The 12,985-nt window shown below is 40.5% G+C and overlaps 3 protein-coding genes across 3 annotated transcripts; 1 reads left to right on the plus strand and 2 right to left on the minus strand.

Moving 5' to 3' along the window:
- Positions 1-658: 658 nt before the first annotated feature.
- LOC140536853 (trace amine-associated receptor 6-like) lies at positions 659-1,684 on the plus strand. Its single transcript, XM_072658908.1, has one exon. It carries the CDS (start codon positions 668-670, stop codon positions 1,682-1,684), a length of 1,017 nt encoding a protein of 338 aa, XP_072515009.1. The 5' UTR covers positions 659-667.
- A 5,527-nt stretch (positions 1,685-7,211) lies between these two features.
- On the minus strand, positions 7,212-8,237 carry LOC140537233 (trace amine-associated receptor 6-like). Its single transcript, XM_072659560.1, has one exon. It carries the CDS (start codon positions 8,226-8,228, stop codon positions 7,212-7,214), a length of 1,017 nt encoding a protein of 338 aa, XP_072515661.1. The 5' UTR covers positions 8,229-8,237.
- Positions 8,238-11,662: 3,425 nt separating this feature from the next.
- On the minus strand, positions 11,663-12,688 carry LOC140536880 (trace amine-associated receptor 6-like). Its single transcript, XM_072658945.1, has one exon. It carries the CDS (start codon positions 12,677-12,679, stop codon positions 11,663-11,665), a length of 1,017 nt encoding a protein of 338 aa, XP_072515046.1. The 5' UTR covers positions 12,680-12,688.
- Between the last annotated feature and the right edge of the window lie 297 nt (positions 12,689-12,985).

Consider the following 12,985-nt stretch of genomic DNA (forward strand, 5'->3'; position numbering starts at 1 on the left):
ATGAAGCATTTCAAGAAAAGAACACTGTCCCTACTGTGAAACATGGAGGAGACTCTGTGATGTTCTGGGGCTGCTTTGCTGCATCTGCCACAGGGTGTCTTGAATCTGTGCAGGGTACAATGAAAACTGGAGCAGTTTGCTCATGGGGAGTGAGCCAAAATACCTGCTGAGAGGTGCAGAAGTCTCATTGACAGTGACAGGAATTGTTTGATTACAGTGATTGCCTCAAAAGGTTGTGCAATAAAATATTAAGTTAAGGGTGCCATCATTTCTGTCCAGACCTGTTTCATGAGTTTATTTTTTAAAAATAATTCTGTTAAAGCATGGTTGAAAAGCAATGTCTGATTTTGATTGGTTAATTTTCACAACATTTTTATTTATTATTACTTTTTTTTATTAAGTATTTCAGTCTATTCGGTTCATTAGTAAGGTGGGAAATCTTTTTCTTTGTGCAAAACTAAGGCCTGACCACTACTGTAAGCAAAGGTTTAATACTGAGTGTCGGATTACTGACTGGTGTTTGGAAAATTATAACCAATCATATAGAAGTGGGATGGTTCATAAATGGGTATAAAGAAACGTGGAAACACAGCCCAGACTGTCAGGTGAGCATCACTGGACGACACAACAGAGTCAGTTCCAGCTGACAGACCTGCGTCTCTTTCAGATGGACGACACAGTAAACTACAGGAAGAACCTCACAGTTCAGTACTGCTTTCCTGGGAACAGTGCATCTTGCAGAAAGGAGGTCCGATCAGGCCCCGGGAATATCCTCTTGTTCATTGTCCTCTCATGTGTATCTGTGTGCACTGTGTTTCTGAACCTGCTGGTGATCATCTCCATCTCTCACTTCAAGCAGCTCCACACTCCAACCAACCTACTCATCCTCTCTCTGGCTGTGGCGGATCTTCTTGTGGGAATGTTTGTTATGCCAGTGAGAATAATGCAGCTGATAGACTCCTGTTGGTATCTTGGAGAAACAGCATGTTCTGTTTCTGAAATAATCATCGGATATTCAATGGTAGCATCTCTCTGTAGCCTGATTTTGATTGCAGTTGATCGGTACATTGCTGTCAGTGACCCTCTGCTTTATTCCACTAGAATCACAGTTTCTAAAACTGTTCTGTTCATAAGTCTAGGCTGGTCTTTATGTCTGTTGTACATCATCATCTTTTTATACATTAATGATCATCTTCTTTCATCTCAGATTATCTTCAGGTGTTATGGAGAGTGTGTCGTGTCTGTAAAAGACTTCTGGGTGATCGCTGACCTGGTCCTTTGTTTTCTAGTTCCTTGCTCTGTTATACTGATCTTGTATTCAATCATTTTTATTGCTGCAAGACGTCAAGCTAAAGCTGTCAGAGCTGTAACTGATGCTTCAAAGAGACATGGGTCTGCAAACTCTTCTGAAACCAAAGCAGCAAAAACTCTGGGAATTGTGATCTTTGTTTATCTTGCTTGCTTTATTCCATATTATATAAGTTCTCTATCAGTGGAAAGTGTGACAACTTCATCAATAGTCTGGACTGTGTTTGTTTGCATAATATGCATGAACTCCTCTGTGAATCCACTGATCTACGCTATATTCTATCCATGGTTCAGAACATCAGTTAAGTTTATTTTAACTTGTAGAATATTTAAATTCTCATCTTCAAGGTTTAATTTACTCCCAGAGCGTTTTTAATTTTAGGCTGGTTTCAGCTGACAAAGCTGAGTCCACTTCAGTCACTGACCACATTTAGGACTGTGTCATATATAAGGTCCAGAATCTCTGTTTACATTATTTGTTGTTTTAGACTGTAGTAAACAAACCTTTAAAAATAATAATATTTTAAACGAATATGAATAATGAGGATGGAGGGGGGTTAGATTTCCGTAATGTTATGTAAAGAGAGACATGATTATTGAATCTGCTTTTTTATGTGAATTTTCATTTTGTGTGGCATTAAACATTCAGTCTTATAAATTTTCTTCCATAGAGAGAAAGACAGCCGTTCATATGCCTGTGTTCAACCATTGAAATATTATTATTCTACGACTGTATATTATGATAAATATGAATCATCAGCACCAAAGCATCTTAAACCATAAATCATATAAAAATAATACATATTCTGCTAAGATGACCCTCACTGTTCTCATATTTTAGCCAGATGATGGCCATCACAGGTGTCTTTTGGCTGATTTAACAGATCAGACAGTAAGCTCTCTCCTCCATTTACATTCTGCTGTACAATGATGTGACACCAGCAGCAGGCTGAAAAGAAGCACATGCTGTTGTGTTAAAGGTCATGATCAAATGCACTGGCTCAGCAAATGCAAAGGAAGTCCAGTCTGATTATGCAGTGAAGCTTTACTCATTCCCCACTTCTGCAGGACGCCTTCAGTTTACATAACTGGAAATCAGGAACCTGTGCTGGACCTCGGCCCTCAGTTCCCCACACCTGGTTTAGGCCATATGATCAATGAAAAGGCCTCAGGTCCAAACTTTACATACACTCTTAAAAATAAAATTGGTTCATATGGTTCTTTGAGCGATGCCATAGAAGAACCAGTTTTGGTCCCATAAAGAACCATGTTTGTCATAGAGGTGTAGGAGTGTGACGAGCCTTTTTAAGGTCTTACAAACCTTCACCTTCAACCTTCATGTAAAAGTTCTTTACCAGGTTCAAGTAGCAGTGGCCACACCACTGTCAATCACCGCATGGACTGAAAGCCCCACACAGTTTGATCCATTTAGCAGGATGAACAGTAGTAAGTAAATAAATAAAAACAGTGGGATGGTGGAAATGCAGTTCCAGCACTGGAATGAATCAAACACATGATAAAACAATGAATATGAATAATTATAATTCCTTTCATTCCTTTACTGAACTAAGTGATCCAACACGTACATGAAGCTCTGCGTTCAGTAACTGTTGTGATCTCCTTGTAACTGTTGATCAGTCCAGCACACTCCTCCCTACAGAAGAGCTTCACCTCAGTGATGGTGGTGGGCTTTCTTGGATAAACTCCAAGCTTCAGGTCCTGCCACAACATTTGTGTTGAGCTTTTGTTATACTGATGTTTTTGAAGGTCACTGTGTTTCTGTTACTGACTTTCTGTTAAGCTTCATTAAAGTCAAGTCAAATATATTAGCTCATCAACCTGATTTTGTCATAAATGTTTCACAGAAATCCAGAAAAATGATAAAACCAAGTGAGCAAGCCAAAGGCCACAGTAACAAGGAACTGAGACTCAAATGGAGGGCCCATCCTCTTTCGGCCAAAAGCTTTTCTAAATCAATAAAAAAAGAAATAGTCACATGATCACCACATAGGTGTGTTGTTACATGCTGCAGTATTAAGGAAACTTTCATTCTGAAGGGAGATCAGAATGACAGGTGAAAGTTGGACATCATCTATTAACATTGTGGGAGATGGAGAAGAAAGTCCAGGACAGTAGACTCAAACATCAACATTAAAATCATACCTTCTATGGTGCTCTAATTAAAGCATGAGAGGCTCCATCAGTGGTCTGTATAGAGTAGTTCAATGATAGCGTCTTTATATGATTGTTTGTATTTTTACTTGTGGATTACCCTGTTATTTACTGTAGAAAGTTCTGTAGCTCTGCATCATGTCCAAAGAGCTGTAAGAATTGCATCAGTCAGTTAGAGGTCATTTCATGATGTAATGTGTATCTGACCTGTTCACCTGAGACCACTTAAAGCCTTTCATTAGTTAGATTATTTATAACCTTGATATGGTTGATATGACCTGTTTCCAGGCCCAGGTCTCCTAAGATCCCATTAGCAATAACAGTGTTGGATAAACAGGCTGTTCAGTTGAAACCTCACAATTAAAGGTGTCAAATAAACAGGGACATGGTGATGCAAGTAATTGGCTCTGCTGGGAGGTGTCTCATGGTGTTGATGATTACTAGACCTCTCTGCAACTTTCTTTACCACTTTTCCTGAGACGTTAACTTTTATGACACTGAAGAGGTCATAAAAGACTGGTCAGTTATGTAGTGGTCAACACAATACAAGAGGACAGATAAAGGAATATGAAGGAGGTTTCACTTTCAGGGCTTTACCTGTATTTTGAGTGGAATCTGTATCAGCAAGTTCTTCAGCTGTTCGTTCATAGCCCGTGACCCCTGTATCAAGGCCACCACTGTCTCTCAGTTTGGCTGAATGAATGGGCCACTATGCAGAGCTTGACCTTTCACATGATGAGCTAATAAAACCTGGACAATCAAAGCAAGATAATGGAGAGTAAACTAGTTTCCTGAGCATGGCCAAAGTGTGCACATAAACAGATTCAGTATTCCACTTTATTTCAAATGAATCTTGTCTGCTGAATCCCATTTTACACAAAGTCTGGGTCAGTGGAAAGTGTCACATCTGCCTCTGTAGTGTGGGCTGTATTTGACTGGCTAATGCACAACAACTCCTCCATGAATCCACTGATATTTGCTCTATTATGTCCATGCTTCAGAAAATCACTTCAGTTTATTTGAATCCTCGTCTTTAAGCTGTAATTTCATTTCAGACCGTCTTTAACTTCAGACTGGATTCAGCTTAGAAAAGGCCAGTTCACGCTCATCTGCCACATTCAAGACAGTGTCACGGTCAAAATATAGAATCATGAAAGCATGACTGTCTCTAGTTTCCTCAGTTTAGACTAAAGCACACAGCTCAGTAGAAATGTATTGCTCTGTATGGAGTCAAATGTGACATGGATGGAGAATACAACTTAGTAATAAGACCACTGGAGGGAGACAAAGTCCCTGTAACTGGTCACTCTGAGGCCTTTTTGGAAGTGACTTTAAAAGTTCAGGCTGTTTCTTAAGCAGCTCAATAAAAGATCTGAGCTCATATATTTAAATGTAAATTAACTTGAATGACATTGGACAATTCTCAGATTCTCAGTAACATCTCAGCAACATCTCAGTGATGGAGCAGCATCTGAACACATTCAGTAGATCATCAAGATGCTTTTACTGATGACTTCTACTGAATCCAGCTGTTCTTCACTTTATTTGAAGATTCCAAGTCCAGATCTGTAGATATTCACCTGAGAAATGACTAATTATCTAACAGGTCAAATACAGACCATCTCAACCTCAACAAGCTGCTAGAGAAGTGTACATTCCAGGGTACATAATCAGTGAAAACAGTGTTTCCATGGACCAAGCTAAGGTACAGGTACTGTACTGAAAGGTACAAGGTACATACTGGCCTGGCCCACTCCTACCTCGGACAAGGATATCCAAAGATTCATGGGCTTCGCGAACTTCTATTGATGTTTTATCAGGGACTTTAGCACACTCACTGCACCCTTCACTTTGTTTTTGAGAGGAGTCCATCCAAGGATCCACAGAAGACTTTTCTAGATTAAGTGGCTGCCTCTGACAGCATCAGCAGCACGGGGAGAGCGACAAACTCCATCCAGTGGCTTTTTAGTCCAAGAAGCTGAGAGCCGCCAAAAATAATTACAGCGTTGGAGACAGAGAGCTCCTCGCCATTAAAATGGCTTTGGTTGAGTTGCAGCATTGGCTGGAGGGTTCTGCCAAGTGGTCACTGACCATAAAAACCTTAAGTAACTACGCCATGTCTGAATGTCTGAATCCCCAACAGGCCCGATGGTCCCTGTCACATCCTTTCAGACTGCTCAACCTTTAATCGATCATGTCTTCAGGTATTTTGACATTCCTGAGGAGGTAATTTTGGGGTTTTTTTGGGGGCCTTCTTCAAGCACCTGCTTGAGCATAAGCCCTACTTTCAGGTATTGCCCCCAGGCCATGCCCAGGAGCTGGGCAAGTTTCTCAGATTGGCTATCAACACGGGATATGAGGGCTGGGGATCCCCTCCGCAAGTTAAATACTACACATTCTGGTCCTAAAAAGATTTTTATCTGTTTGTTATCAGTTGCAGATTCCTTCACACTCCTGCATACATAATTAATTTAATGTATCTCTGTTGAAGCCCATGGTTCCTGGTCCATTGAACGAAGCGCCGTCTACCAATGCCCTGCCAAAGCCATTGGAGGTCAATGGGGCTTCAATACCTGCTGGATTGGGAGGGGTTCAGTGCAGAGGAGCATTCCTGGGTGCTGACTGACCATGTACTTGTACCATGTACAAGGGCCGGCCTCTTCCCAGCAGCCCTCGCTTGCACCCTGCTCATGCCCTCACCAGTGCCCCATGCAATGCGGATGCCCCAGCCAAGGGGTGCACCTCTGATTGTTGGCAGGCATCCCCTGCCCATAGAAGGAGCTGCATGCAGTGGTCGGCTCCCCTGATTCGTACCCTGATTTGTTCCACCTGTGACTGCAGCTTTAAAATTCACTCACTTATGCTGTGTCAATGCCGTGAATTGCGTTTATTGCATCAGCATATTCCATGGTCTGTTCAAGGGAAACCTGCTCGTTGCCTATGTTTCGTGCCCCTGCCTTGTTCACTGGTAATCTCTGTCTTTTGTTTCCTTTGCTAGTTCGAAGCTCGGCTTCGCGTTTTCACATTGTTATTATTCTCCTGTCCCCTCCTGAGCACTACTCAGTGGTTTTTGGTTTCCCCCGTTAATTTCTTTCTTGATTATTCCCCTTACATTGTATAAGATTTCCTCCCAGACCCTATTCTGTTGTTTCGTCCTGTCCAAGTTCATTTGCCATCATAGCTTTTGTTTTCGCATGTCCTCAGAGCATAATGCTTCCTGTTAATTCTGTTACATCAAAGACATCTGTCATAGCTAGCATCAGGTTAGCATCAGACTATCCCTCCTAGGAAGACAATTATGCTCTCTGGGAGTCCAGAGAGCATAATTGGTTTATCCGGGTTTATCTCATAAAGGAGTGTTAGGCACTTTCATCTTTGGGCATGTAAAGTTCTTCAGTACTAAAATATTTCAATAGTATATTGAAACAACTGTACACAAGCACGTGTAAGGCCACTTTACTATCCGAAGAAGAATATTTATAAGACTGGATGTTTAATGCCGCCCAAAAAAAAAAATTGCAGACAGATATTGTATTAAATTAAATTAAATATTGCAGATTTAATTGTCATGTCTCTGATTACAGTGCATTATGAAAGTGGGGTTAAAAATTACAAGGTCATTAAGGTCATTGGTATTTCTCCTAGTTCTGTACTGCTACTAATCTATTCTAAACCCCCATTACTCACGGTCATTTAAAATGTTGTTTTCTAGTAGTTCGTTTTATTACAGGCTAAAACAACAAATAATGTAAACAGAGACTTGAAGATGAGAATTCAAATATTCTACAAGTTACAATAAACTTAACTGATGTTCTGAACCATGAGTAGAAGAAAGCATATATCAGTGGATTTACAGAAGAGTTGATATACATTAGCCAACCAAACACAGTCCAGACAATTGATGAAGTTGTCATACTTTCCACTGATAGAGAACTTACATAAAATGGAATCCAGCAAACAAGGTAAACAAATATCACAATTCCCAGAGTTTTTGCTGCTTTGGTTTCAGAAGAGTTTGCAGACCCATGTCTCTTTGAAGCATCAGTTACAGCTCTGACAGCTTTAGCTTGACGTCTTGCAGCAATAAAAATGATTGAATACAAGATCAGTATAACAGAGCAAGGAGCTAGAAAACATATGATCAGATCAATGATCACCCAGGAGTGTTTTACAGACACTACACACTCTCCATAACATCTGAAAATTATCTGAGATTGAAGAAGATGATCATTAAAGTATAAATAAATTATGACATATAACAGACATAAAGACCAGCTTAGAATTATGAACAGAGAGGTTTTAGAAACTGTGATTCTAGTGGAATAAAGCAGAGGGTCACTAACAGCAATGTACCGATCAACTGCAATCAAAACAAGGCTAAAGAGAGATCCTAACATTGATTGGCCGATGATTATTTCAGAAACAGAACATGCTATTTTTCCAAGATACCAACAGGAGTCTATCAGCTGCATTATTCTCACTGGCATAACAAACATTCCCACGAAAAGATCCGCAACAGCCAAAGAGAGGATGAGCAGGTTGGTTGGAGTGTGGAGCTGCTTGAAGTGAGAGATGGAGATGATCACCAGCAGGTTCAGAAACACAGTGCACACAGATACACATGAGAGGACAATGAACAAGAGGATATTCATGGGGCCTGATCGGACCTCCTTTCTGCATGATGCACTGTTCCCAGGAAAGCAGAACTGAACTGTGAGGTTCTTCCTGTAGTTTACTGTGTCGTCCATCTGAAAGAGACGCAGGTCTGTCAGCTGGAACTGACTCTGTTGTGTTGTCCAGTGATGCTGACCTGACAGACTGGGCTGTGTGTCCACATTTATTTATACCCATGTATGAATCCTCCCACTTTCATATGAGTGGCTAGAGTGTCCCAAACACCAGTCACTCATCTGAAACTCAGCATTACATCACTACAGCAGTGGCCAGGCCTAAGGTCTAAGGCTGATGTCATAATTTGTGAGCAAACATGGTCAATAAACCACAAGCAGAAACCTGGGACTGGAAACAGCTAAATATTTTCATAATAGGCCATATCATGTTATAAATAATCAAATTAATGAAAGGCTTTAAATGGTCTCGGGTGAACAGGTCAGATACACATTACATCATGAAATGACCTATTGGTATCAGCACAGGGGCCTACAATGGGATCGACAATGTGTAGGGCTGCGATTTTCCAGTGAGGACAGAACACTCCATGCAACTGAAATTCTGGAAGAATCACTAGAAAGGGGTATGTGCTACCCCTTTTTGCTTAAAAAACGTGCCCTGCAGCATCTTGAAGGCTCAAGTCAAGAGGGATGGGGGTAGCGATCATTGACCATGATCTTATTTAATTTCCAATAGTCTATGCAGAGGCACATGCCCCCAAGTTTCTTCCTGGCAAACAAAGCCAGCACCAGCCTGGGATAAGAGGGAATGAATTAACCCAAGTGCCAAGGCCTCCCTGATGAAGTCCTCCATGGCATTCTGCTGATCCTGGGAAGGACAAGTGTCAGGGAGAAGCTTAATGGCAAGGTCATAGGGCCTTGACGCAAGTGATGTTGGGCTTTTTTTTTTTTACCACAGGTTTGAAGGGTGCCTTTTCCAGAAAGCATGTTTCAGCTCCTTCAAAGATGCTCAATAGGATTAAGGTCAGGGCTCATAGATGGCCACTTCAGAATAGTGCAATGTTGTTGTGTTTATAGCTGGGTGTTTTTGGTCATTATCCTGTTGCAAGACCCATGACCTGCGACTGGGACCAAGCTTTCTGACACTGGGCAGAACATTTCTCTCTAGAATCCCTTGGTAGTCCCTCCTGTACCCTGCACAGATTCAAGACTGTGGCAGATGCAGCAAAGCAGCCCCAGAACATAACAGAGCCTCCTCCATGTTTCACAGTAGGGACAGTGTTCTTTTCTTAATATGCTTCATTTTTTCATCTGTTACAATAGAGCTGATGTGCCTTGGCAAAAAGTTACATTTTTGTCTCATCTGTCAACAGGACATTCTCCCAGAAGCTTTGGGGATTATCAACATGTAGTTTAGCAAATTCCAGTCTGGCTATTTTATGATTTGTTTTCAACAATTTTGTCCTCCTTGGTCATCTTCCATGAAGTCCCAAGTTCCATAAATGGTGCAATCTGACACTGATGTTCCTTGAGCTTGAAGTTCACTTTTAATCTCTTTAGATATTTTTCTTTGCTCTTTTGTTACCATTCGTTATATCCATCTCTTTCATTTGTCATCAATTTTCCTCCTGCAGCCACATCCAGGGAGATTGGCTACAGTCCCATGGATCTTAAATTTCTGAATTACATATACATGTTCATATACACATTCTAAATAATATTAACATGCTTTTCTATAATTTTCTTTCTAATGTCCTGAGACAACTCTTTCCTTCGCTTCCTCTGGTCCATGTTGAGTGTGGTACACACCATGTCACCAAACAGCAAAGTGACTACCTGTAGCCCTATATATAGGCCCACTGACTGATTACAAGATTGCAGACACCTGTGATGCTAATAAGTTGACACACCTTGTCCCTTTGGTCACATTATTTTCAGGGGTACCATCATTTTTGCCCAGGCCTGTTTCATGAGTTTATTTTTTAAAATAATTCTATTGAAGCATGGTTCAAAATCAATGTTGGATTTTCATCTGTACATTTTCATGGAATTTTTATTTATTATTATTTTTGTCAGATTCAAGTTATTTCTGTGATCATTGTGGGTTTTTCTTTCATTAACCGAGGGGTACCAACAATTTTGTCCATGCGTGTACATCTGTCAGTGACCCCATTGTTCCTGACACACTGGGGACAGATGCCCAGACTGGCCACAGCACAGACACCTACCCTCTCACATGCAGGCTTTATGTTCCTGCCATGAGAGGCACATGTGACCTAGTTGCATGGGTTAAATGCCAGGGTCCATGAAATCCCCAGGTGCTGGGAGTTGTCATGGGGCAAAGGTAACACCCTACATTTATTTCTGTTCATCCCACAAAATGTTGCTGGCAATTCAAACATGTCCATATATCCTAAAGAATCCTAAAGATCTTTAACCAAAGCCAGATTCTTTCAGATGGAGTGAAAAGCTATGAAAGCTTCACTTCACTGTCTGATCAAACTGTGTGGGGCTTCCAGTGGTTGACTGTGGTGTAGCTATTGCTACATGAACCTGATACTGAACTGGAAAAAATAATTGTACATTAAGTGAAGGTTTGTTAGTCCTTGAAAAGATTGGTCACATCTCTATGACAATCATGCTTCTTTATCAGTCCAAAAGTGGACCTTCTATGATATTGATCAAATGAACTATTTGAAACACCTCTTTTTGTGAGTGTATATAAAGTGTTTTGGTCTGAGGCCTGTGAATATTTCATATAGGCCTAAACCAGGAGTGGGAAAGTGAAGGTCGAGGTCCAGCACAGGTTCCTGATTTTTTTTTCTCTCTCTCTCAAGTGTGTTTGAGCAGGGAAATCAGCAAGCTGTAAAGGAAGCCAGTCCTTGCATTTGCTGTGCATTTGATCATAACATTTTATACAACAGCATGTGCTTCTTTTCAACCTGCTGCCAATGTCATATCATTGTATAGCAGAATGAAAATGGAAGAGAGAGCTTACTGTCTGATCTGTTAAATCAGCCAACGGACACCTGTAATGGCCATCATCCAGCTGAATGAGAGTCATCATACCAAAACTTTTTATTCTTAATTCATGAAATTTTCAAATTATGAATCCTCAATACTAAATTACTTATCAACTATCATTCATAGTTATAGTATAATATTTCAGTAATGAAGCACAGATAAGACTGTTTTTCTTTCTAATGAAGAATATTCATAAGACTGGATGTTTAATGCCACACAAAATGAAATTACACATAAAAAAGCAGATTCAATAATCATGTCTCTGATTACAGAAGATTATGAAATTACTGTTTGAAGATACAAGGTCATTAAGGTCATGATTATCTCCTATTAAGGCCATACTGCTACTAATTTAAAACCCCTTCCATTCTCATTACTCATATTCATTTAAAATATTATTTTCTAAAGGTTTGTTTACAAATAATGTAAAGAAAAAAAATCTTATTCTAATCTTATATATGACACTGTCCTAAATGTGGTCAGTGATCGAAGTGGACTCAGCTTAGTCAGCTGAAACCAGCCTGAAATTAAAAACGCTCTGGAAACAAATTAAACCCAGAAGATGAGAATTCAAATATGCGACAACTTAGAACAAACTTAACTGATGCTCTGAACCATGGATAGAATATAGCGTAGATCAGTGGATTCACAGAGGAGTTCAGGCATATTACCCAAACAAACACAGTGTACACCATTGATGAAGATGTAAAACTTTCAGCTGACAGAGAACTTATATAATATGGAATCCAGCAAGCAAGATAAACAAAGATTACAATTCCCAGAGTTTTTGCTGCTTTGGTTTCAGAAGAGTTTGCAGACCCATGTCTCTTTGAAGCATCAGTTACAGCTCTGACAGCTTTAGCTTGACGTCTTGCAGCAATAAAAATGATTGAATACAAGATCAGTATAACAGAGCAAGGAGCTACAAAAAAAAGGACCAGGTCAACGATCACCCAGGAGTGTTTTACAGACACTACACACTCTCCATAACATCTGGAGATTATCTGAGATGAAAGAAGATGATCATTAAAGTAAAAATAGATGATGATGTACAACAGACATAAAGACCAGCCTAGACTTATGAACAGAGAGGTTTTAGAAACTGTGATTCTAGTGGAATAAAGCAGAGGGTCACTGACAGCAATGTACCGATCAACTGCAATCAAAATCAGACTACAGAGAGATGCTGTCATGGAATATCCGATGATTATTAAAGAAACAGAACATGCTGTTTCTCCAAGATACCAACAGGAGTCTATCAGCTGCATTATTCTCACTGGCATAACAAACATTCCCACGAGAAGATCCGCCACAGCCAGAGAGAGGATGAGCAGGTTGGTTGGAGTGTGGAGCTGCTTGAAGTGAGAGATGGAGATGATCACCAGCAGGTTCAGAAACACAGTGCACACAGATACACATGAGAGGACAATGAACAAGAGGATATTCCCGGGGCCTGATCGGACCTCCTTTCTGCACGATGCACTGTTCCCAGGAAAGCAGAACTGAACTGTGAGGTTCTTCCTGTAGTTTACTGTGTCGTCCATCTGAAAGAGACGCAGGTCTGTCAGCTGGAACTGACTCTGTTGTGTCGTCCAGTGATGCTGACCTGACAGACTGGGCTGTGTTGTCACATTTCTTTATACCCATGTATGAATCCTCCCACTTTCATATGAGTGGCTAGAGTGTCCCAAACACCAGTCACTCATCTGACACTCAGCATTGCATCACTGCAGCAGCGGTCAGGTCTAAGCTGGTCTATGGCTTATGTCATGATTACTGAGTAAACAGGGTGAATAATCCTGAAAAATAAGCTGAAATACTGAAATAACTGTCATTGGTTTCTTGTAAAA

Source organism: Salminus brasiliensis, chromosome 16 (assembly GCF_030463535.1).
Source record: "Salminus brasiliensis chromosome 16, fSalBra1.hap2, whole genome shotgun sequence".
In the NCBI taxonomy this organism is placed as follows: Eukaryota; Metazoa; Chordata; class Actinopteri; order Characiformes; family Bryconidae; genus Salminus; species Salminus brasiliensis.

What these genes read in the sequence shown, in the direction of transcription:
- LOC140536853 (XM_072658908.1), top strand. Translation starts at nt 668, where the DNA reads ATGGACGACACAGTAAACTACAGGAAGAACCTCACAGTTCAGTACTGC.
- LOC140537233 (XM_072659560.1), bottom strand. Translation starts at nt 8,228, where the DNA reads ATGGACGACACAGTAAACTACAGGAAGAACCTCACAGTTCAGTTCTGC.
- LOC140536880 (XM_072658945.1), bottom strand. Translation starts at nt 12,679, where the DNA reads ATGGACGACACAGTAAACTACAGGAAGAACCTCACAGTTCAGTTCTGC.